Below are 22225 nucleotides of genomic sequence, written 5' to 3'. Positions count from 1 at the left end.
AGAGGCTATGTTAAAGATATGCATGCCTGTCTTTGGGGTATATTTATTCAAGAGGAAGCCAAGAACACGGGGCAACTAGTTTCCTATTTTGGGGAAAAAAACTGTAAGGTGAAGGACCAACTGGATGAGACAGTGGTGGTTTTCAATCGAATGCAGTGTGAAAGTATTTGTCAGTATTAGCACTAGTAAGTCACACTGGTGAAAAAAAACATGCCCGATTCCTGAGAAACCAAAAATGAAGTTTGTTTGTACGATGTACCTCTTATGAAAGGGATTCACTGAAGTGCTTTTTAATCAGATCCGGAGACAGAATGCATTCCATGTTATGGGAGAGAGCGATGTCCAGATGGGACACAGAATACACCGGTGAAGGAGATAAAGAGAACCGCGTGGGGATGTTCTAACATTACTTTACCACCTCCTGTAGCAGCAGCTTACTTAAAGAGGACTCAATCACATTGAATAAAGACTCCCCTTTAAGTGGTGTTCTTAATTATACAATCTTTTTTCTGCTCAAGGATAAATATACATACATACATACATATATATATATACACACACAGTTTCAATAACCAACCCCCATCAAAAGTACGAAAGAAAGTATGTGACGCTAATGAGACTAGAGTGCAGTACGGAGGGTCAAGGATAATAACTATGAAAAAAAGAAATTCCGGTGCGAAGCGGTAAAAGATTTTACAATCAACACATCAACCAATGTGACGTTCCTGCTGGTGGGGTGGACTCACTTTAACCATTACGCACCAAAATTGCTATTTATCATTAAGCTGGATGTCATCAAACATGTCGGCCACGACCATCTGGCTGAATTGCATAAAACAAAGACGATAAACGCATGGCCAACTATTTGCTTTGCACGGTTTTGTTTAACGCGATTCAAAGCAACGATTGGGAAATTATATGTGATTGGTTTGTAAGCCTCTCCCCCCCCCCCGCCCCCAAACTCTCCCACTGCTGGAAAAACACGTTATTTAATGAAGGGGGTTTTTTGGGGGAGAAGTACGTTTCGAGCTGGCAATGCTTGAGCTTGTCAATCACAGAGATTGTCTGGTGCGTGGCTGAACCGTGTATAGGTTAAACATGTAACTGGCTTCGAATATAGGACCCTTCCACAACGCATTATGTTGAATTTCTTTTTCTGACAGTGGTTTTATAGTTGAGTGCAAATCCCAAAATATGAATATAATTCCTTTAGTATTGCCCACATGAACATGCATAGTCACAACTTCTCAAAATAGACATTGTTTTAACAGTATAAAGCGGTCCCTCCGTTTCTTGAAAACAAAAATAATAAAAAAAAAAAAATCGTATGTTCCCTTTTGTTCTATTTGCCTCCATACATCCTCTCAATGTCGTTCAAATAGTGGTTCTTCAGTTCTTTCCTCTTCAGTTTAAATGCATCCGTCACCAGGCCTGTCTCAGGGGTCCACGGGTCAGGGCTCAGGCGTACCTTGATTGGAATTTCAAATCGTTCTAGTTTCACTGGAGAAAAAAAATGACCATTAGATGGCAGTCAACAAACCAATCCAAGCAATCCTTTGGCAGTGCACAGAAACAGAATTTCTGCCGATAAGAACCATTTGGCCCCCCCCTCTGTTTCCTGCACAAACCTTAATCAGTGCTATGTCTTGTCATCAGGATAGCCATACGCCTATGGCAGGTATGAACCTTTACCACTTCTGCTGGTAGATTGTTCCACTTATCTACCACCCTCACAAAACTAAGATCGCAACATTAGTTAACAAAATATTATGCTACATATATTATGTACTACGCGGTTTTAAAACAAAGCTCCCGCAAGCTTTCATGCATTCTGCTACCCATATTCATAGCTTATTTGGAAAATCATCACACCACAGTCAAATAACCACAATTTGGATCCCTAGACACCCCATGGTAGTGCTACATGAGCAGCCAAGAGTATCTAATATGACAGGAATGGGTTAAATAGGTTGCATCATAGCAATCATTCCCCTTTCCGGATGATTTTCGATTCTAACCATTCATATTCCTTTATTTTGAAGTTTTCAGAAACATTGAAATGCATTTTGTGTGCGGCGTGTTCTACAGCACATCCGATCGGCCTACATAACGAGAGATGCACTCACTTGAGCCGGCTACCTCCTTAATCTCCCTTAATACTTCTGCTTCCATCGTGGGATTGTTGCAGATCTCCTCCCATGCTCCTTCGATCCCTTTCTGCTGTGCTAAAGCCGTCAGCTTCTTCTGATTAGGAACTACAAAGCTGATCACGTAGGACTGGTAACTGTAACAGGATAGAAGGAAGATTAGTCGCTGTGTATTCAAGGGCAAAACCGAACGCGAAAGCCAACCGTAGCCGACTCCACAGCAGCTCGCTGTTCTCCAAAACATCCGTGTCAAATTTCACAGCAGCCGGTCCTCACCGATTTTACCCACACACACATTCACCGCAGAAATATCCAGTACAAGAACAGCCTCGCATTATCAACATTATATATTGGCTCCATGACCACAACACCGGCCTGCTTGCCAACAAGACAACAGCCTGGCCTTTCCCGATTAGCGGCCCGGCGAGCACATGCCAATAGGAGCGGGCACATAGAACTCGTTACCTGTTCGCGTATGCACAGATGTTGTCAATAAGCGGGCAGTTTTTCAGCGCTGCCTCCACCTTGCCCAGCGAGACATACTCCCCAGCTTGTAACTTCACTAAATCCTTTTTGCGATCTAGAAAGCAACGAAGACAAGTTATAGGCTGCAGAAGGGGACACCCAGCATAGTTCCTTTATCAGTAGCTTTTACAAATATTGCTTCATTATCCATTTCAAAAACGTGATAGTTTATATACAAGGTTTTTATCCATTTCAGCCTAATCTACAAGACAAACAGCAAGTCCTCATCATACGGCCTTGTGATAAACAGTCGAATGCTGGAGTCCTAACCTTACAGAGGGCCTACTGGAGAAAGAAAAGTCTATGGAGAAAGGGGCTTTCATTAGATAAACAGACTTTACCCCGTGACCGTCTACAATGAGAAAACCAACTTTCAGCTGTAAAATATAGGTTAATCTATACAACACTTTGCATATATTTTCCACAGGACTCTCTGACCCACCGATAATCTGCAGGCAGCCATCTGCATGGAATTCTCCGATGTCGCCCGTACAGAACCACCTCTGTCCATTCTCATCCACGTAGAAATCCTCCAAACTCTTTTCCTCATTCTTAAAATACCCCATTGCAACATTCTGCCCTCCAATGATTATCTCTCCCCTTGGATGTGGTTTGTCTTGATTTGTATATCCACCTAAAATCATTACCAAACGTTAAATACACAAGCTTAGTAAATATTCCCCCCCCCCAAAAAACAATGTATAGAAAATAAGGCCTTAGCGTTATGTCTGAAGCAACAGTACACAGAAACCCTCTACATACCTATAAAGGGTTAACCCTCATATCTATATGCAACCTTTACAGATAGTCCCTTTTCCATTGACTGCAGGAGTTCTCTGGGGTTTAGCAGAAACCCCTTTCTGTGTCCGCAATGCAGGACCAGGACACCATGAATGTCTGCCTTGCCTATCATGGTCTAGTCTAAAGGTCTCCATGCTGTATTTGGAGGAAGGGTGCTTACTATCATTAACCGGTAATTAGCTGCACTGCCGGGTGCCATCTGTAAGTAGAGTGTTCAGTGGGGCATCAATTATGGACAATGTTAAAATATGGCTTAATGACCAATATTAAACTCGAAACACATGATAGGAACATAATTGACAGCTCGAGTAGGTCAGGCAGGCAGTAGAAAGAGCCATGCCAGGTCTGCAGGCCTCCAACTAGATGTTTCTGCCCCAGTCTCCACTCCTTGACACCCAACCCATGTTAAAGCTTCCCCTACTACCCCAGAGTTGGGAAATAATGCAATATATTGGCACCGTGAGATAACGCACCTTCTTGCCAGTCTCGAAGTTTCACTTCACAGCAGGTGAGAGGAGCCCCTACTCTGCCAGTGCTGTAATCACAAACTGAAAGAGAAGAAACAAGCCGTTACTTTCCTCTAGAGACAGAATCTCATTCATTAGTAAATCAGACGGAAACCAGCCATTTCCTTTCCTCAAGGAATTGCATAATTGTTTTCAGGTAATGGAGATACCGCGTCGTTTAATAAGCAATACAGATAATCCCAGCGAAATAAATGGGGAAATATAGCTGAACTTCATAATTTATATCGGAAGATCAAATAAGCAAATTAATTATATTCATATTATCATCATCACCCCTTATGGACAATGGGCGGTCCCTAAACCCATTGAAAACAATACATTTTGAGCCCGTACATGTACGGGCTGTCATTAAGGGGTTAAACAGTTTACTGGGTCTTTTCTTTTTACCTTCGGTGATGGTACCAGCCCCGCACGTTTCCGTTAATCCATAGCCCTGGCCCACAGGACAGCAGAAGCAGATGTTCATAAACCTCTGTGTTTGCGGAGACAGAGGAGCACCTCCGCAGAGCATCATGCGCACATTCCCACCCAAAAGGGCTTTTACCTTCTTGAAAAGCAACCTGCAAGGAAAACCACCATTCTGTAAATTATATTACAAAAGCACTGAATGAATTCTAAACTACAGGTCAAGTGGACCGAGACACTACAGAAGCCAAATCAGACTCTTTGGTCATCTCACATTAGCAGGGACTAGACAGAATGACACTTTTTTCTGCCACGGTTACATAGACCATGGACCATGAGTAACCTATAGGTATTAACCTATAGTAGTACCAGATGCTACGATCACTACTTACATATTACACAGAGGAGCATCATATCCCTTCTTTATTTGCTCTAGCTTGTAGTCATACCCAAGCTTAAACAGGGTTCTTTGGAAAACATTCATTTCTTGGACTTTGCTCATGACATTCTTGTAAATTCGATCCATTATTTCCTGCACGGGATAAAACAAAACCATAAAAAAAAAAAAATAACTATACTTTGTACATCATTTTTAATCGATATACAATTTAAACTATGCCATGCTACCAGACGAATGATGTGTGCAGGGTTAAGATTAACGCAAGGTCATTTTTAATTACTAAAAGATTGGATGTTAAAAAAAGAGGGAATACTAATTATTATACACACTTCATAACCAACTTTTTGGAGAAATAATGGGGGAAATTAAGGTGTAAAGCTCCTCAACCTAAGCATTTTAAAGTACAGCTTAATTTAGTCTGAAGTGGTCTTGCAGCAAGTGGACCTCCCAAGATATTAACTGTAACATATTATAATCCAAAGAATCATAATAAAGTTACTGTTTATGGTAAGAACATTAAATTACAACAAAAACAAACATTTTGTGTAAGAAGTTAGTTATTTCCATATCCGACACGCATGACCCCACTTACCGGCACAGCCGCCATCAGCGTAGGCTTCAACACCGTACAATCACCTTTGGTTCCCTTCTTGATTTTACTAGACTGAGGAGGGACAGAAGAACAAAACATTAAATAACGAATATATATATATACACACACAATACCAAAAGAAGGCTTAGTGTTAAGAGAAGATATATATATATATATTCCCCCCCCCCCCCAAGTGTTACCGGTGTTTGTTTATGTGTACACTCAGTAACGGGAAATGGCAGAACCTGAATGTTACACAATTTGGCACAAAAGTAAAGTCAACAGAATTCATGATAGGACGCCCCGATCATCTCCAGAAGGCTGATCTTTTGTAAGCAAAGCCTGCATTTGTCCAACATGAAACTAAACTGCTGATAACTCAACATCTCCATATCCACCACGGTATGTCAGTGAATTCCCAGCGATCTACTAACCATTATACCCAATGTCTTTATTTAACAAATGAACCCTAGAAACGCGATCCAGACACAAAACCGCGTTTAGCATAGAAAGGGAACAAAATCTAGATTATTCTTTTCTCAATACTATGTTGAACCGTTCTTATGCCGGTTTGTGCAGACTAGAAGGCCTTTGCATAAAACAATTTGTATAGAAGGGGTTCCCTTCCAGACCAAATCCTTTGTGAAACGTCACCACATACAACCTTAACAACCGCATAAAGCAGACGCCGAGCATGTAATAACACAGGATATGTATGCACGGTTACGCAAATGGAATGGTCAAACCACAACATGAAGGAGGTCGTATGATTTAAGTCTGGGTTATGATGTAACATTAGGTCATAAACCAGGGGTATGAAGGATATGAGGCTGCTGCACCTCGACACGTCTGGCCATCCAACATTAGCCAATGGAGCATCAAAATGATTAAGATGTGCCTGCCGTAACTTAACAAGATTATACTTCCCGAACCTCTGCATAATTATTATACGGACAATCGGAGTTAATAATGGGGAAAAAAAAACTGGTGTCAGGAATATTATTAAATATGTGATATCTTATTTTTGAGGCCAAGTTTAAACAGAACGATCAGCTTTAAATCGGACGAGTCAATGAAAAGCGGTTTCCTGCTGAGTAATTTTGGCTTTGTTCCTCGTAGCAAAATCGCTTGCCAAAGTCTGGCTCAACCCGTCTAACGAAACAAAAAAAATCACTTGAGGTAAGACAGTAGGCGGTTTTGTCAATAGATCATGGAGTTCAGATGGGTTTCGTCAACCTTCTCCCACAGAGAGAGCGCCCAAACAAAGCTCATGTTATAAGGGCCACCGAGCCGTATGCCAAAACATGCAGCCTCGTGCAGAAACGCCAAGGAAAACATTCACAGCACGTCCAGTGTTAATAACAGAAAATAGAAGATACAAATCCACCGGTCCACAAATAACGCTGCTGTATCCAGAACAATATGGCACCGCGCTCACGTTTCCTACCCTTTCCCCCACAGCTGTTATCGACAACCCTTTGCCGTATCCATGAATGCAAAAACTACTCAAAACAGGAGAAACGCGCCTCAGAGATCGCACATACTGTATTTAGGAGTAATCGTCCGCCAGTCTAAACAAACGACTTGCACGCCACTCTCGGGGGTCCGTCACCTAAACACATGGTTTCGGCTACCAAGCAACAAACAATTGGGGCAACCTGAGCATTCAGAGTTTATTCACTGAACAGTAACTTGCAGGCAACATGAAACATTTCCACTGACTGCATTAACGGTGCCGTTCCACATACATTTCCCAACATTCCTAGATATTTATATTATGCGCGAATACGGAATGCATTTCATTTTGATGTATTTTCTTGTTGAAAAAATGTAAACGGGGCCTCTGAATCCAGTCCGTCTTCGTTGCCGATCCTGCCCAGCTCGGGCATCACAGAAGGGGCATTACTTTTGAGCTCTTCTAGAAACCCATCACACCTACCACACAGAACTCCTCGCTCACTCACCCTCACACTCACTGGCAATCCCTGTGTAAAGCTTAACGGTTTCTCCCGAATGAGCATGAAATGGCAGGTGGGAGCAGCTGTTGGTAATCGGACTGCGGTTAATACATAGGGGAAGGCTTTAATGGAATGACAGGACTCTGTTGCTAGGCAACTGTGGTATTTCAATAAAAACTTTTAAAAGACAGTATTTTTTAAGAGACAGTATAAAAAGAAAATGACAGATAGCATCATTCTTTTACTTCTCCCTACATGATGCAGAACTTATGTGGAGATATTTTAAAAGGCTGACTATGTGGAAGGCATTATTCAACGCAAAGCATTGTACGTTTCTTCTCCAAGATGAGAACAGTTTGGACAAAGTTATAAGATCAAAAACGCCTTGCCAGGTCTACAGGCAGGGCCGGCCCTACAATGGAGCCGACTGGGGCAATTGCCCCAGGCGGCACTACAGAAGGGGCGGCACTTTGCCGCCCCAAGCGTTTTTTTTTTTTGAAGCGGAGGAGAGAGAGAGGGGCACCGAGTGGTTTTCGCTTACCCGCTCGGCGCCCCTCTCTCTCTCCTCTGCGGCGAGTTTCCCTGTTCGGTCTCGGTGCCGGCTTGTAATGCAGAGCGCCGGAAGTGACGTGAATTTCCAGCGCTCAGCATTACAAGCCGGCGCCGTGGCAGCACAGGGAGACTCGCCGCAGGACTGTTTAAGGGTAAGTACCGGTGGGGGGGGTAGATAATGCCGCCCCCCCCCCCCCGGCGTCGGGCGGCATTTTAAACTTTGCCCCAGGCGGCGTTAAGTCTTCGGCCGGTCCTGTCTACAGGACTTGCAGGCAATCGCTCATCACTGTGTAGATGTAGGTTCCCCACTAGATGTCCTCCGTGCACCAAGGCCTGATCCACGCAGAGGAGCACCCGCCACGGCCTGATACACGCAGAGGAGCACGCGCCACGGCCTGATACACGCAGAGGAGCACCCGCCACGGCCTGATACACGCAGAGGAGCACGCGCCACGGCCTGATACACGCAGAGGAGCACCCGCCACGGCCTGATACACGCAGAGGAGCACCCGCCACGGCCTGATCCACGCAGAGGAGCACCCGCCACGGCCTGATACACGCAGAGGAGCACGCGCCACGGCCAGATACACGCAGAGGAGCACACGCCACGGCCTGATACACGCAGAGGAGCACCCGCCACGGCCTGATACACGCAGAGGAGCACGCGCCAAGGCCTGATCCACGCAGAGGAGCAGGCGCCACGGCCAGATACACGCAGAGGAGCACGCGCCAAGGCCTGATACACGCAGAGGAGCACCCGCCACGGCCTGATACACGCAGAGGAGCACGCGCCAAGGCCTGATACACGCAGAGGAGCACCCGCCAAGGCCAGATACACGCAGAGGAGCACGCGCCAAGGCCTGATACACGCAGAGGAGCACGCGCCAAGGCCAGATACACGCAGAGGAGCACGCGCCAATGCCTGATACACGCAGGGGAGCACCCGCCAAGGTCTGATACACGCAGGGGAGCACCCGCCAAGGTCTGATACACGCAGGGGAGCACCCGCCAAGGTCTGATACACGCAGGGGAGCACCCGCCAAGATCTGATACACGCAGGGGAGCACCCGCCAAGGTCTGATACACGCAGGGGAGCACCCGCCAAGGTCTGATACACGCAGGGGAGCACCCGCCAAGGTCTGATACATGCAGAGGAGCACCCGCCAAGGTCTGCTGCAGGAAAAAAAACATTTCTTTCCAAGTTGTCCCTAAAAGTAAAAGGTTGTCCATCTAGTGGTTATCCTAATGAAAATCAGCACTGCCCAAATCATCTAGAACTTAAGTTAGCGAAGCTCTCATCTTTGTTGCACTGATGCCATCAGCCATTCAAGAACATTAAACCAACGGTGCGTCTCATATAGGAGTATCACAGAATGGGATTTATTTTATTTTCCAGCCAGTGCAGTTGTGCATATTTCTTACTTGGCCCCACGTAGCATGATTTGCCAGTTTTACTATTTTGAATGTATCCTGGCTTTGCGCTCTTCAACAAAACTAAGGGCCTTTTCGGATTTCAATAAGTTTTCATTTTATTACACAAGTGAGGGTTATTTCCCTGTATGTTACAAAGTTAGCATGGCCGTACTAAAACTAGTTAAGATGGACACATCCGCCATTTTTGCCCCCCCCCAGACACTTCACATGCTGCTGACCAGCAAAGGTAATTTGCAGTATGTGAGATGTATAACAGAGTGGCTTTTACAAGCTTATGTATCATACACGCTGCTGGTTAGCATTTTTAGACGGGTGGGAGGCTGAATGTCTCAAGGACTGTTATTAGTAGTCATTCAGACTTTCAACTCAACTTGCTTAGATTCCTTCCTACATAAAAACTCTTACGGTTCTAAACAGAAACCAAATAAATATTTGAGTTTAGTCGTTTGATTGTCAGAGTGAACACACACGGCAACAACACAACACATTTTTACTTAAAGGGACATTCCAGCCATTATACGCACTTAAGAGTTTCCTTTAAAGTTACATGGTATAATTCCCTTAATATGCATTTGACCCCAACATCACCCTCTCCCCGGCTAGGAGAGCGGCCATCAGTGGTGAGAATCAGTGAACCACAAGAGGCGAAGAGCTTCAACTTTTCCCTAAGGCACAAAAAAAACCAAAAAAAACCCCAAACGCAGATGGAAGTAATCAAAAATAATTTAGCATTCTTCTCTGTTTAGGTTTCTGGGACCCTAAACCATCCCTTGAAGATGTGATCTAGATGATAATTAGTGAATAGGTCTAACCTGTCCCTCCACCCATACCTTTTATCATCTTGATATTTGTGATAATAGTGGAGCAATCTCTCCGTGGATTTAAACAAGACCTTCCAGAAGTGACAAGTCTGAGCTAGCGCAGCTTACGAAACATTTCTCCATTCTGCATGACGTACCTCAACAGTGTTTGTGCAAATAAGTGGACTAATGGTTTCATGTAACTACAGTCATGTGTTTTATTTTTGCTCAGAATTTCTTTGTTCCTATGATTATGCTTAAAAGCCTTGCTTGCCTTAGGGATTTATTAATCAAATCCCCGGGTTTATCCAGTTATCAGCAGTGTCACAAGAGACAAGTAACCTGTGCTGATGGGTTTTGTTTTTTAGCATCTATTTGACATTGTAATTTATTGACCGGGCTTTTCCCTTCCATGCCAGCTCCATAAACAGCGTGTAAATGCCAGTTTTCTATCCCTGCAAAAAATTAACTTCAGGTTATTACCCAAGAACGAATGCCTAAGGTCCTGAACACTTCAGGATTGGCATTATACCACTTCGTGGGGCAAAAAACATGGAGGCAACTAACAGGTAAAACGTTAATCTCCAATCTTCGTGCAGCACGCTGGTTGGATGCGATCACTCACCTGGTCAGACAGCGTCTGCGGAGATGAATAACCAATTCTACAGCCATAAGTAACACAGGATATTTCTGCCGTCATCTCTAGAACATGCGCTAAAGGCAAATAACCAATATAGGTATCCTTGGGGCTAAGAAGAAAAAAAAAAAAAAAAAAAGGAAAACATTCAATAAATAAGCTTCATGATAGATGAGAAGATTAAGAAGATTTTCTCAACGTCATAATGAAATATCATTGAAACAATATCTTTTTGCAAAGCACGTAAAATATTTTGCGTAAAATATATTATTCACTCAAGAGGCTATTTATATAAAACAAAAGGATATTAATTAAAACTCAAATGCTTGATAGAAGCAGAAATATGGGGGGATAAAATTCATTTACAAATGTGTTTTTCTTTTTAATTGTGAAAACAAAAATGAAAAGCCAACAGAACCAGAATGCCTTATAGCTTATTCAGGACGATATATTGTGCATCAGAATCCTCTGTGCGTTTGCGTGCAAAACTAAATCAAATACAAAAGGTTCCGCTCAGCTATTGTACGAATTGGAGTGTCACCGACGTTTAGTTTGGATTAGGAAGTCCACAGACCATAGACTTACCCAAGGCCTGGTATCCGTTCGCACTGCCCCGCCATGCCAGCGATTAGGTTGCTGTGGATCATCATTACTCCTTTGGGTCTGCCAGTGGAGCCACTGGTATACATCACCACCGCCAGGTCTGAAGGAACGGGTCGGCTCGGAGGGTTGTTCACTGGAGATCAAAATATTATAAATGACTTGAAGACGAGCAGAGCACAGACTACAAAAGGATAATGTCAGGATAACTGGTAAAAGTCATCGCCGGTGGCTTATTCCATGAACTCAAACAAAGAAAACGGCACATCTTAGAAGGTTGATATAACGCGGTCCTTTGTTATAGTTTTGCAATCTCTCGCTATTCCCGTCTCTTGGCTGAAGTTGTAAGGATGATTATATGAATTACCCCATACTAATGTATGTGTAAATAATTCCCATCACACCCAAAGCCAATCCAGGATAAAAAGGGAATGAGATTTTCTAGTACACCGGTATTCTGCAGACACATTTCTCATGGTTATAAAGATAGAATTTTACGTGAGGCTTGAAATAAAGCGATTAATGACACGTGGTTTATGAGGATACAGCGGATAAAACATCTATTTTATATAAAATGCACTGCCTTGCATATATATATATATATATATATATATATATATATATATATATATATATATATATATATATATATACATACCGTATTTTCCGGACTATAAGGCGCACATAAAATGCTGAGAATTTCTCAGAAATAGAAAGTGCGCCTTATAATCCGGTGCGCCTTATATATGAACCCGACAGTAAAGAGAGGGGTTCATACAGGATCCTTTACCTCTATCGTGGGCGGCAGGGGTCGGTGGCGGCATACCACAGCACACACCATGCTCCTCCCCCCCGTGCGCCTATGAATTTATTCTTCACTTGGGTTTTACAGTATCCATAAATGGATTGAGCATTACGGCCACCGTAGTCAGGAGCCACACTGAGTGATACTTACAGCTCTGTGCGCAGGATCCTTGCAATATATCTGTGCTTTAGCGTTAACTATACCCACTACCCCAAAAAATGCCTCCTGTTAAGAGACATGCTTATGATGCAGGTTTCAAGCTTAAAGCTATAAGTTATGCAGTAGAGCATGGAAATAGGGCAGCTGCAAGAGAATTCAACATTAATGAATCCATGGTGCGTAAGTGGAGAAAACAAGAAGATGCCCTCCGCCAAGTAAAGAAGACCAAACTGAGTTTCCGAGGAAACAAAGCAAGGTGGCCACAGTTGGAGGACAAAATAGAACAGTGGGTTATGGAACAGAGAAACGCAGGTAGAAGCGTCTCCACTGTCTCTATTCGACTCAAAGCCACTGCTTTAGCACGTGACATGGAGATCAAGGACTTTCGAGGAGGTCCTTCATGGTGCTTTCGTTTCATGAAAAGGCGTCATCTCTCCATTCGCATCAGAACTACTGTGTGCCAGCAATTACCAAAGGATTATGAAGAGAAGCTGGCCATTTTCCGCACCTACTGCATAACCAAGATAAATGAAAAGAATATCCAGCCAGAACACATTATTAACATGGATGAGGTTCCCCTCACTTTCGATATCCCCGTAAACCGTACTGTTGAGAAAACAGGGACCAGTACGATATCTATACGTACCACAGGAAATGAGAAGTCATCTTTCACTGTAGTTCTCGCTTGTCAGGCTAATGGCCAGAAACTACCACCCATGGTAATTTTCAAGAGGAAGACTTTGCCTAAAGAAAATTCTCCTGCTGGTGTCATCATTAAGGCTAACCCAAAGGGCTGGATGGATGAGGAGAAGATGAGTGAGTGGCTGAGGGAGGTCTACGTCAAGAGACCGGGTGGCTTTTTTCACAAATCCCCATCCCTATTGGTCTGTGACTCGATGCGCGCCCACGTGACCGATACTGTCAAAGCCCAAGTGAAGAAAACTAATTCGGAGCTTGCTGTCATCCCTGGTGGATTAACCAAAGAGCTCCAGCCGCTAGATATCAGCATCAACAGGTCATTTAAAGTTAAATTGCGAGCTGCATGGGAGCATTGGATGACAGAAGGTGACCACACATTCACCAACACAGGGAGGCAACGCCGTGCGAGTTATGCCACTATGTGCCAGTGGATCGTGGATGCCTGGAAGAATGTATCAGTCTCCAGTGTCATCCGAGCTTTCAGGAAGGCTGGAATCACCACTGAAGAGCCTAGCAGCAGCAACGAGACCGACTCGGATAATGAAGAGGAGGACCCCATGCTTGATGCCGAAATCGCCCAACTGTTCAACTCCGACACTGAAGATGACGGATTTGATGGATTTCTGGTGGAGGAATGAACTGAAAAAGTACGGTAAACGTTTTGATTTGCAATTACAGCTGAACCAGTTGCAAGTTATTGTTAAAAAGTGTAATAAATTTTGACTTGCAGTCTGAGCAATGGTTTATTTAACGGTAATGTGCTGCGCCTTATAATCCAGTGCGCCTTATATATGAAACAAGATTGCTTATAAGGCGCTCATAGAAAGTGCGCCTTATAATCCGGTGCGCCTTATAATCCGGAAAATACGGTATATATATATATATATATATATATATATATATATATATATATACACACACACACACACACACACACATTACCAACTTGTTTTAGATGGCACAAAATGTCATCGGGAGAGATTCTCAGAAATTACAATTTTTACTTGGTAACAGCAGAAAATGATAAACATCACTTGATTTTGAGCAAAATTATATGCATCAGTTTTTAACCACTTCAGCTGAGCTACCTGTTCCTAAGATGGGATATCAAAATATCCTTGCAGCCCCCAAGGTCCAGGGTTTGCCATCTCGGGACCATGGCAAGCCGTTAACTGTTTGAGTGCTCCAAGTTTGCTTTGGTTTACCAATGGGCGGTACACTAATAAAGTGGCAGGGAACTCGACCATGCATGCGACAAAAATCTAAGACCAGACCAAGGACTGATGAAGTTTTTATTCTTTAAAGCATAAACTAACCGGGAAACTAGATAGGACCAATCGTCCTTGTATGCCATCAATTTTCATTTTTCTATGTTAAATGTACAGGTCACGCATCTGACAATGCATGGGTTAAGGTATCTTAATTTTTATAAATGACCATAATCACGGATGTGGGCCAACGTCCTTGTGGTACCCTCCATCCAGTTTCCATGTTTAATTACAGTCACACTCACAATTCTCAGGCCTGGAGCCCAGCTCTTCCACGGATTCCATATCATGGATATGTAGTTCTTCGGGATATTCCGATCTGTTTATGCTTTTCTGATCCACATAAATTACATGTTTAATGAATGAAACATTTGTGAGGACATTCTGTAGAAGCAAAAGCACATTAGTTAACGGACATTATAATATATATATCTATCTATGTCAGGAATTGTGTTGCGATGACCCTATCCACGCACCTTCAGCTTGGTCTCTAGCAGCTCCACACTGGTAATGAGATGAGTGGCTCCAGATTCATTGAGTCCGTAGGTTACTGCCTCCTCGCCCAGCGTGGCATACAATGTGACCACTGAATCAGAAGAAAGATACGTTCTAACACAACTTTACTAAAAGGCAACATACAAATACTTAAATCACATGCATGCACTTGATTTATACAACGTAAGCATGTATAGTTATAGGTCTGAGAACGTTCCGTACAACATTAACAAAATGTCATGTTCAAGCACGACAGATGGAAAATTCTACAAGAACTTACAGAAGTAATATTTCTGCATATGAGCGTGACTGCGGCTTAAGGTGGAATAAAAGGGAATTGAAAATGCGGCTTTATTTTAAATTTGCATTTATGAAGAATGAGGAAGTTGGTAACTATTGCAGACCCTGTTGCGTATCAAGCAACAACAGCAGCAGAAAAAAAGAAGCTGATGATCCATAAAGGAGATATAAACATAGCGACCCAACTGAAACACTGGGAACTACTAACACAGAAGAACTGGAGTTCCTATTCACCCCAAATATATCCAAGATAAGATTCAAGTGAAACTATGTCCCAGTTCCAACGAAGATTGGATTGCCTGCGGCAAAATAGTTTCGGTATAGAAAGCTTGTTTTGGTCTGTGTATACTTCACAAATCATTATGGTGATGAGTAAAGCATATTTAAATCAAGTCGTGGCTGCTTCTCCTGAAGACTGGGGCGTCCAAAACAGAACCCTTTAACTGATCAACTAATGCAAGCAGAATGTAACAGATTGCATGAGAAATCTGAGCAAGCACCCACAAAATCGGTTCGATTTGCTTGCACTTATTATGTTTTGTTTGTATCTCTATCGCTGGCAGAGCAGGTATGAGCACGTGTCTGTATCCAAATCCAAAATGTGTTACATTAGCTTACTGTAGAAGCCGATTACTCCTTCACCTGTATTTCATCTAGCGATCACCGTTTACAGACCAAATGGAACAGGAGCTCTCTGGGGAATCTGTGGCTATTGATTACATGACCCATTACAATATATTATATATATATATATATTCTTTTGCAGTGCTTTAAAGTGGTGCAACAGAACGTCATTTCCATGCCACCCAGCTTGACATGACAGACATTATCCCCAACTGTACCAGCGCTGGAGCGGAAGAGGCTACACGACACTGAAACCGTGCCTCATTCATCATTTAACCGACCTGCACCAACCTCTAACCTTCCCCTTTGGAGCGCTAGCTCTAGCAACGGGTAAGATTACCAAGTGTGGTGAAAGTTTTGTACAGATGTATGTTTTTATAGCGTTTCCTGGAGACTTACGAGGGAAATTGTACTTAAAACACGCCTGTGCAGCGATCATCCACTCCGCTCTTGTCTCGCAGAAAATGGCTACAGTGCTCTTTGGTTTCAGGCCGAGCGCGGACAGTCCGCTCCCCAAATTGGTCACTCTTGTATTGACCTCTTCGTAATTCAACCACTTGTAATCCCCTTGAATTAGCTGAGAAAGAAGTTATTATAGGATTAGGAACATTGGGAAACAGAAGGACATGGTCCATCAGACCGTTGGGAAATACCATTTTGGATATAAACAAAGATTTTATTATTTTTTTATAAGTTTTCAGTGCATACTATAGGGAACCACAACTTAGAGATTGGTTTCCATATCTCTGAAATAAAGGCTTTGGCTGCGATAAAAATAAATGATAATTCTAGAAGTTTGGTTCCCATTGTCATTGAAACTGTTCTAAAATTTCATATAAAGAAAAACCCTGATTGAAGAAGAAAAGGCTATGCAACATGTATTAGTCGACAGTGCTTAGAGCGCTCTTGGATTTAAATGACCAGAAAGCCAGCATTAGAATATTCGACCGGCGTGCGAAGGGAAATATTACCTTCTTAAAGACTTTCCCGTTGGGTTGCTTCTCGTTCTCCTCGCTCAGCAGCTCCCGTGTGCCCAGACAGTCTTTCTTTGCGAAACGCGCCACCGCATGCTGAAACAACTTGTCCAGAGTGTCAGCCCCTGGAATGTCTATGGTGGCCAGAGAGTCGAAGTGGCTAAGAGCCCGGTAGGGGCTTCCAGGCATGTCCGACGCCGGCTTTGCCTTTATTCTTTTTGCCATAGCTTTTTTCTTCTTTGCGTTGGTGAGAAAATACCACGGTATGAATGCGAGAGCACTGTACACAAACATTAACAGGTAGACAGGCAGCAAGACAACGGTGTACACCTCTGTATTAAGCTTCATGGTGGTGTTAAAGCGGGGCGAGAGAATGGAAACGCGGGGGCCGGAGCCTGCTCGTTACTCAAGATTCTTTGGGTCGGTAAGGCAACAGGGCAAAAGCAATGCGACGTTTAATCAAGGCAGCGGCAAACACACGAGCTTGCTTTGGTGTTCGGAGTGAACGTTAAGACTATCATTTGTTAATCTTTGGAAGCCAAGGCGTGTGAGTATCCGTGCGGCCAGCCAGAAAGCAGAAAAGAGAAAGGGAAGAGGTTAGTGAATACCGGGTGCTCGTTAAAAACATGTTAAACATCAGTGACATGGGACGCCAACATAACCAGGCAGCAACTTCTACTAGACCGACAGCTAGCGGGCCTTCTTTTGCTTCAAATTGTACAAATATTTACACATCTTGGTGCGTTCCCCGAGTTCAGGGATGGTTGGCGCGTATACGTTCCTGTAAACAACGGAGGAGGAAAAACCTAATGTCATCAGGCGTGCTCGAGATGGATAAATACGGATGAAAGGTTAATAGTTTGTAAGTTAAACATTTATATTAACCTTAAAAAGGGATTCTGGTAGCAAAATGAGATTTGTATAACTGGCCGGGGGCTTCCATTTGTTTTAACCCTTTGGTGGAACTCAAAGACTAAGCATACTTCAAGAGCCTGCTGGTATATCAACGGAAACGAGAGAGGTCGTCCGTTACTAGCCAAGAGAGTTAACAGGACACGGCTGCATGTTCTTTAATCCTCCATTAAACAAATATTTCCATCCCCACTGCATGAATTCCTCAACACGGTGCAGATGTTTCTAAACATCTGGAATAGCGAAGCACAAATATAGAAGAGGAAATCTCCTCAATGCCGTCAGGAGAGCCTCCGTTATAAAATGTTCCCCGAGAGAGAGTTACAGCGGAGTATACGTAATACCCCGACGATGTTATCTGTCGGATAAAGAGAGACTATGGGACTATAGGCTATATACCGCATACAATACAGAGGGGAAAATGCATAGAGGGGATGCCGTAAGCCCGTGTAGGTAGAGGATTGAGCACCGCGCTTAGTAGTAGGCATCTGATTAAACATAATGCCTTTGAGAATGGGGAAAATGTCAAGATTTTTTATCAATCTGTGTGCGTGAATTCTAACATAACGAGAGGGACACAACGCGCCAGATTCATCATTCTTCGCTTCATTTCATTCCTTGTAGGAGGGCTCTTGCGTGTATCGCTGGGTAGCACGTGTGTCGGTTACAATGCTCTGGTTCCTTTTTTCTTGGTAACAGATTAAGGTAAGGCTGATATAGTTATTATGGAATTGGGGCAGACCAAGGCCAGCAAATATTATTCAGAGGAGGACCCCGATTGTACGGAAAAAACACATTACTCCAGGCCCACTGACACCTACATGAATTAATGTTGGACAAACTACATAATCTGTTTAAATAAAGTCGATGACTGTTCACACATTGCATTTTTAGGAATCCTGGCAAAGCCAGAAAAAAAAGTTCATCCAATATCTGAACTCCACGGCTAAGCTGCGGAATAATTACAGGCGGCAGCCTCCCCGGAAATCTTGTGTAACACGGAATTCCAAGACATGCCGTAACAGATGCCTAGAAACAGAGGCGCTCTAGAAAACTCCTCGCTAAGGCCGGCCTCTCAGAGAAGACCCCACAAGACCGCTTTGTAAATGTAAGTAAGATGAAAGCGTGGTACGTCTAATCCAGTTTTATACTCTTACACAGCGGTGTATCCAATTAAGCTATTTGGAAAGAGAACGTCTTGGCGCAGCCTGCTGGAGAATTTCCAAAGCGTTCTGCCTCTAGGATCAAAGAACCTCATACGAAACGGATGACTTGCGAAAGCAATAAGGACAGAGGTGCTTGGGTAAGGAGCCTAACCAGCCGAGTGCCATAGATGCATTTCTAAGCCCCGTGCCACACAGACAGGATCAGTAAACTGCAAGCGAACGTCCTGCGACACGGTGATTTACTAAGCCATACGCAGCATCGCCCATTAGGATCCATCGCTTCATAGCAACGCCATCTTGCAAGGTCTCTCATACATGCGGGTGTTGGATAAACGTCATGCCTGGTTATGTTAGCCATCCATAACAAATACGCTAGGACTGTATGAAACGCAAGTGCTGGAATAAAAACGATACGTTATATATACGGTGCATTTCACAACGAAAACGGTGATAACTCAACACACAAACCAAGCCACGGGAAGCACGTGTGACATGCAGGTATGAACAAGCGGCAGATGGTTTAGTGATATAAGCAGAGCAGATGCACGTGTGCTGGGATCTCGCAGGGTGTTACACCTGTGTGCAGACAGTTCACAACGTACAGAAAACAGACGTAAGTTTACCAAGTGTGTGTGTCTGTGTTTTTAAAAAGGGTCTCATTACAAAAAGAAACGTCGTATCTTAGACATTTTGGGCCTGCAATAAACATTCTGCATGCGTGACGGTGAGGGGACATTGCCGTGCTCCCCCTATAATGTTTGGGTAACTAGAGGGCCGCTGTAGGCTTTTGAAGAGGACTGGTACGCTATAGGTAGTATCCTGCTTGAGGAGACTGGCGCTTCTCAGGCACATCATTACTTTTTGTGCAGAGGCGCATTAACCCTTTATACAATCCAGAGGGGTATTTGCTTTGAAGATATGACCACTTTAGAGCTCTGCAGTCTTTGTTGAAAGCGTAAGGAGTCATTACCAATTATGTTTTGGGACAGCACACTCGGAGAGACAGAAGTCTGCTTTCACATCCGCCACCCTCCTGGTCGCGTTCATTAAACCGTTTATTGCAGCGGGATTAGTCCATTGTGCTTGTGAGTTACTACAGTTCCCCACCCAGAAAAAGCAGAGGCGACTGGCAGGTGCAGTAAGCCGTCCTGCTTCACCGCGCCAATCATTTATCCATAGATCCACCGCGTATATACAAGCGGTGTGCGCCACGTGACCCACTGCTCTGTCCTTTAACACACAGAAGGGGTCAGAGCCCCCAGGGCAAGCATATTATGTACACTATATATTATGTAAACTATACCTACGGGCATTCAAAAAAAAAAAATACAAAAAAATGACATTCTAGAAATTCAGGCTTTGACAAGAAGCGGTGTAAACAGAAGACATTTGACATTTAAACTACGCCTCACTGCACAAAAACACCATGAATCATGTCATTCCTGCAAACTAAATGATGTGATATATTATGTTTAGACAGGATTGTCCCATCATGCAACGTACAAAAACAATACAAGAGATTCTATAGCATTATATATATATATATATATATATATATATATATATATATACTTACAGAACTCGTACTGCACTAGAAGGTGGTCTTCTCTATGTAATGCAAACTGTTAACAAAACAGGTGTCAGGAGTTAATCATGACAAATCATACAATTTATAATGTTTATTATATATATATATTAACATATATACACACACACACACACAATATTATTCATTATGTTAGCATCACCAAATAATCAGTTATGTGTAAAGTCGGCTACAGGTAAGTCACGTGTAGAATGTTGTGTTGAGGTTATGGAGACTTTTCTGTGGTCATATTTTTATACCGAGCGAGATTGTTGAGGATTTAACTAAGCAAATTAATTATTAATGAAAGGGGGGGGATTTAAATCATTAGCTTAAGAGGTTCTCAAATTTCCTTCATAAATCTGCTAGACGAGAAGGCTGTAGGATAATCCACTTTCTACAAATAAGAGGTCAACGGCAACAGAATGACCAAAACAGGTCTTCCTACACAGCGTTTTAACTAAAGGTCCCGATTGAGTGAGTAAACGGTAATATTTGCTTTGTTCTGGTCAAACAGTATTATCGATAGGAATACCTGCTGACTAACCTCTCACCTGTGGGGCATGAACTGCAAAGCAACGTAACGGCTGCTAATCACGGCACTGGGAACATAAAACAGGGGGTTATTTAAACTTCCCAAGATAAGGCCGAGGTCTAGATATATATCATTTACAAACACGCCAAAGCTGCAACTAAGTGGCATAACATGCTAGTCATTTACCGAGTATCAATGTATCGCAGAGTACTGTATGAGATTACGACTGCAGCACGCTCATGCCCAGTCTCTGTAAAGATAGATGGATAAATGGATATGGCTAATCGATACATCGTTTTCTAGGTCGGCCTAATAAAAGGCAGCGTCACATAAGCTTTTGGTCTCTTCCTCAGATAAAAACCCATCCAAAGTTCCAAAGAGTTAAATTTTTTTCTAGGTTGGCCCAATAAATGGTGGCAACTTGAGCTAAAGGTTTGTCCCGAGAGGTGGTGCAGGGCACACACTATACAGATGTAAACATGTCAAATGACCAAGCTGGCTGAGCCATGAGAGAAGATCCCGGCCTTGTGGACTTAGTTGGCCACTTCATAGTTATGCGATCAGTTCTAGTAGACTGTTTGAGAAACGACTAGTTAAGAGTTAACTGTATTTCATCAGATAACACATTCAATGCATTGAACTACATTGAAGGTCTAGCTGCGATAGATTTCTCCGTACATAAATCAGCATCACAGCCGAAGCAGACCAAGGACCTCTTCAAGGTAAAGAACATGACGACAGCAACTGAAACAGGACAACATGTCCACACATCCAGCTCTATAACTAAATCATGCATGACATAGTATTTCTGGCAATATGTCACAAGATTAATGCTTTTATTTCTTTTAAACAACCAGCATTACTGTACAAAAAATTCAATAGATATACTTATTCCTAAACGCACATATAGACTAAAAGACTGTTTCCCTCTGCAATAGCAGGTGGTCTTTTCGCTAGACATGGTTTATAAATTGGTTATAAATAAGGTTCACCTGCTCCAACGCGTGTGCAGCCAAACTATTCACTGGAAAGCTTTCAAAAAAGTATAAATAACCACACAACCTTTTGCGATACTCCCCACATACACAACGTATGCAAATGAGAAACACGGCCAGAAGATTTAACGTTTTAAATGACCTAGTGTTGCCATCAACCTTTTGGGTTTTTCAATCATCAGAATAACATTACTATTAGACGTGTTTCATGACATCAACTTAGTAATATCTCCATCTAGTATGCCACTTCCCAAGAACCAAACCTGCCTCTCTGGAGGTCTTCCTTAAGGCAAGATGGCTGCTCCCTATAATATTATCAATGTACAACAG

General features: G+C 43.0%; 1 protein-coding gene across 1 annotated transcript; it reads right to left on the bottom strand.

Moving 5' to 3' along the window:
• Window positions 1-1342: 1342 nt before the first annotated feature.
• On the bottom strand, window positions 1343-17050 carry LOC149298113 (long-chain-fatty-acid--CoA ligase 4-like). Its single transcript, XM_089487696.1, has 14 exons — window positions 16700-17050; window positions 16128-16305; window positions 14786-14895; window positions 14555-14693; window positions 11364-11514; window positions 10767-10890; window positions 5398-5469; window positions 4798-4937; window positions 4388-4560; window positions 3947-4021; window positions 3115-3306; window positions 2613-2727; window positions 2127-2284; window positions 1343-1500 (listed from the first exon to the last, which is right to left on the bottom strand). The coding sequence occupies exons 1-14, from the start codon at window positions 17048-17050 to the stop codon at window positions 1343-1345; spliced, it is 2136 nt and encodes a 711-aa protein (XP_089343822.1).
• Between the last annotated feature and the right edge of the window lie 5175 nt (window positions 17051-22225).

This window comes from Sceloporus occidentalis, unplaced genomic scaffold (assembly GCF_023333645.1).
Source record: "Sceloporus occidentalis isolate IW3139 unplaced genomic scaffold, rSceOcc1.0.p SCAF_34, whole genome shotgun sequence".
In the NCBI taxonomy this organism is placed as follows: domain Eukaryota; kingdom Metazoa; phylum Chordata; class Lepidosauria; order Squamata; family Phrynosomatidae; genus Sceloporus; species Sceloporus occidentalis.
Note: the sequence above shows the minus strand (reverse complement) of the source record. Positions and strands in the feature narration are given on the sequence as shown.

Bases quoted from the DNA above. Each gene is read 5' to 3' on its own strand.
- LOC149298113 (XM_089487696.1), bottom strand. From the start codon at position 17,050: ATGAAGCTTAATACAGAGGTGTACACCGTTGTCTTGCTGCCTGTCTAC. The intron at 14,896-16,127 runs GTAAGTCTCCAG...CTTCTGATTCAG, and splicing joins TTTTAAGTACAATTTCCCTC to TGGTCACATTGTATGCCACG. The intron at 2,728-3,114 runs GTGGGTCAGAGA...GTTGCTTTCTAG, and splicing joins TGGCTGCCTGCAGATTATCG to ATCGCAAAAAGGATTTAGTG.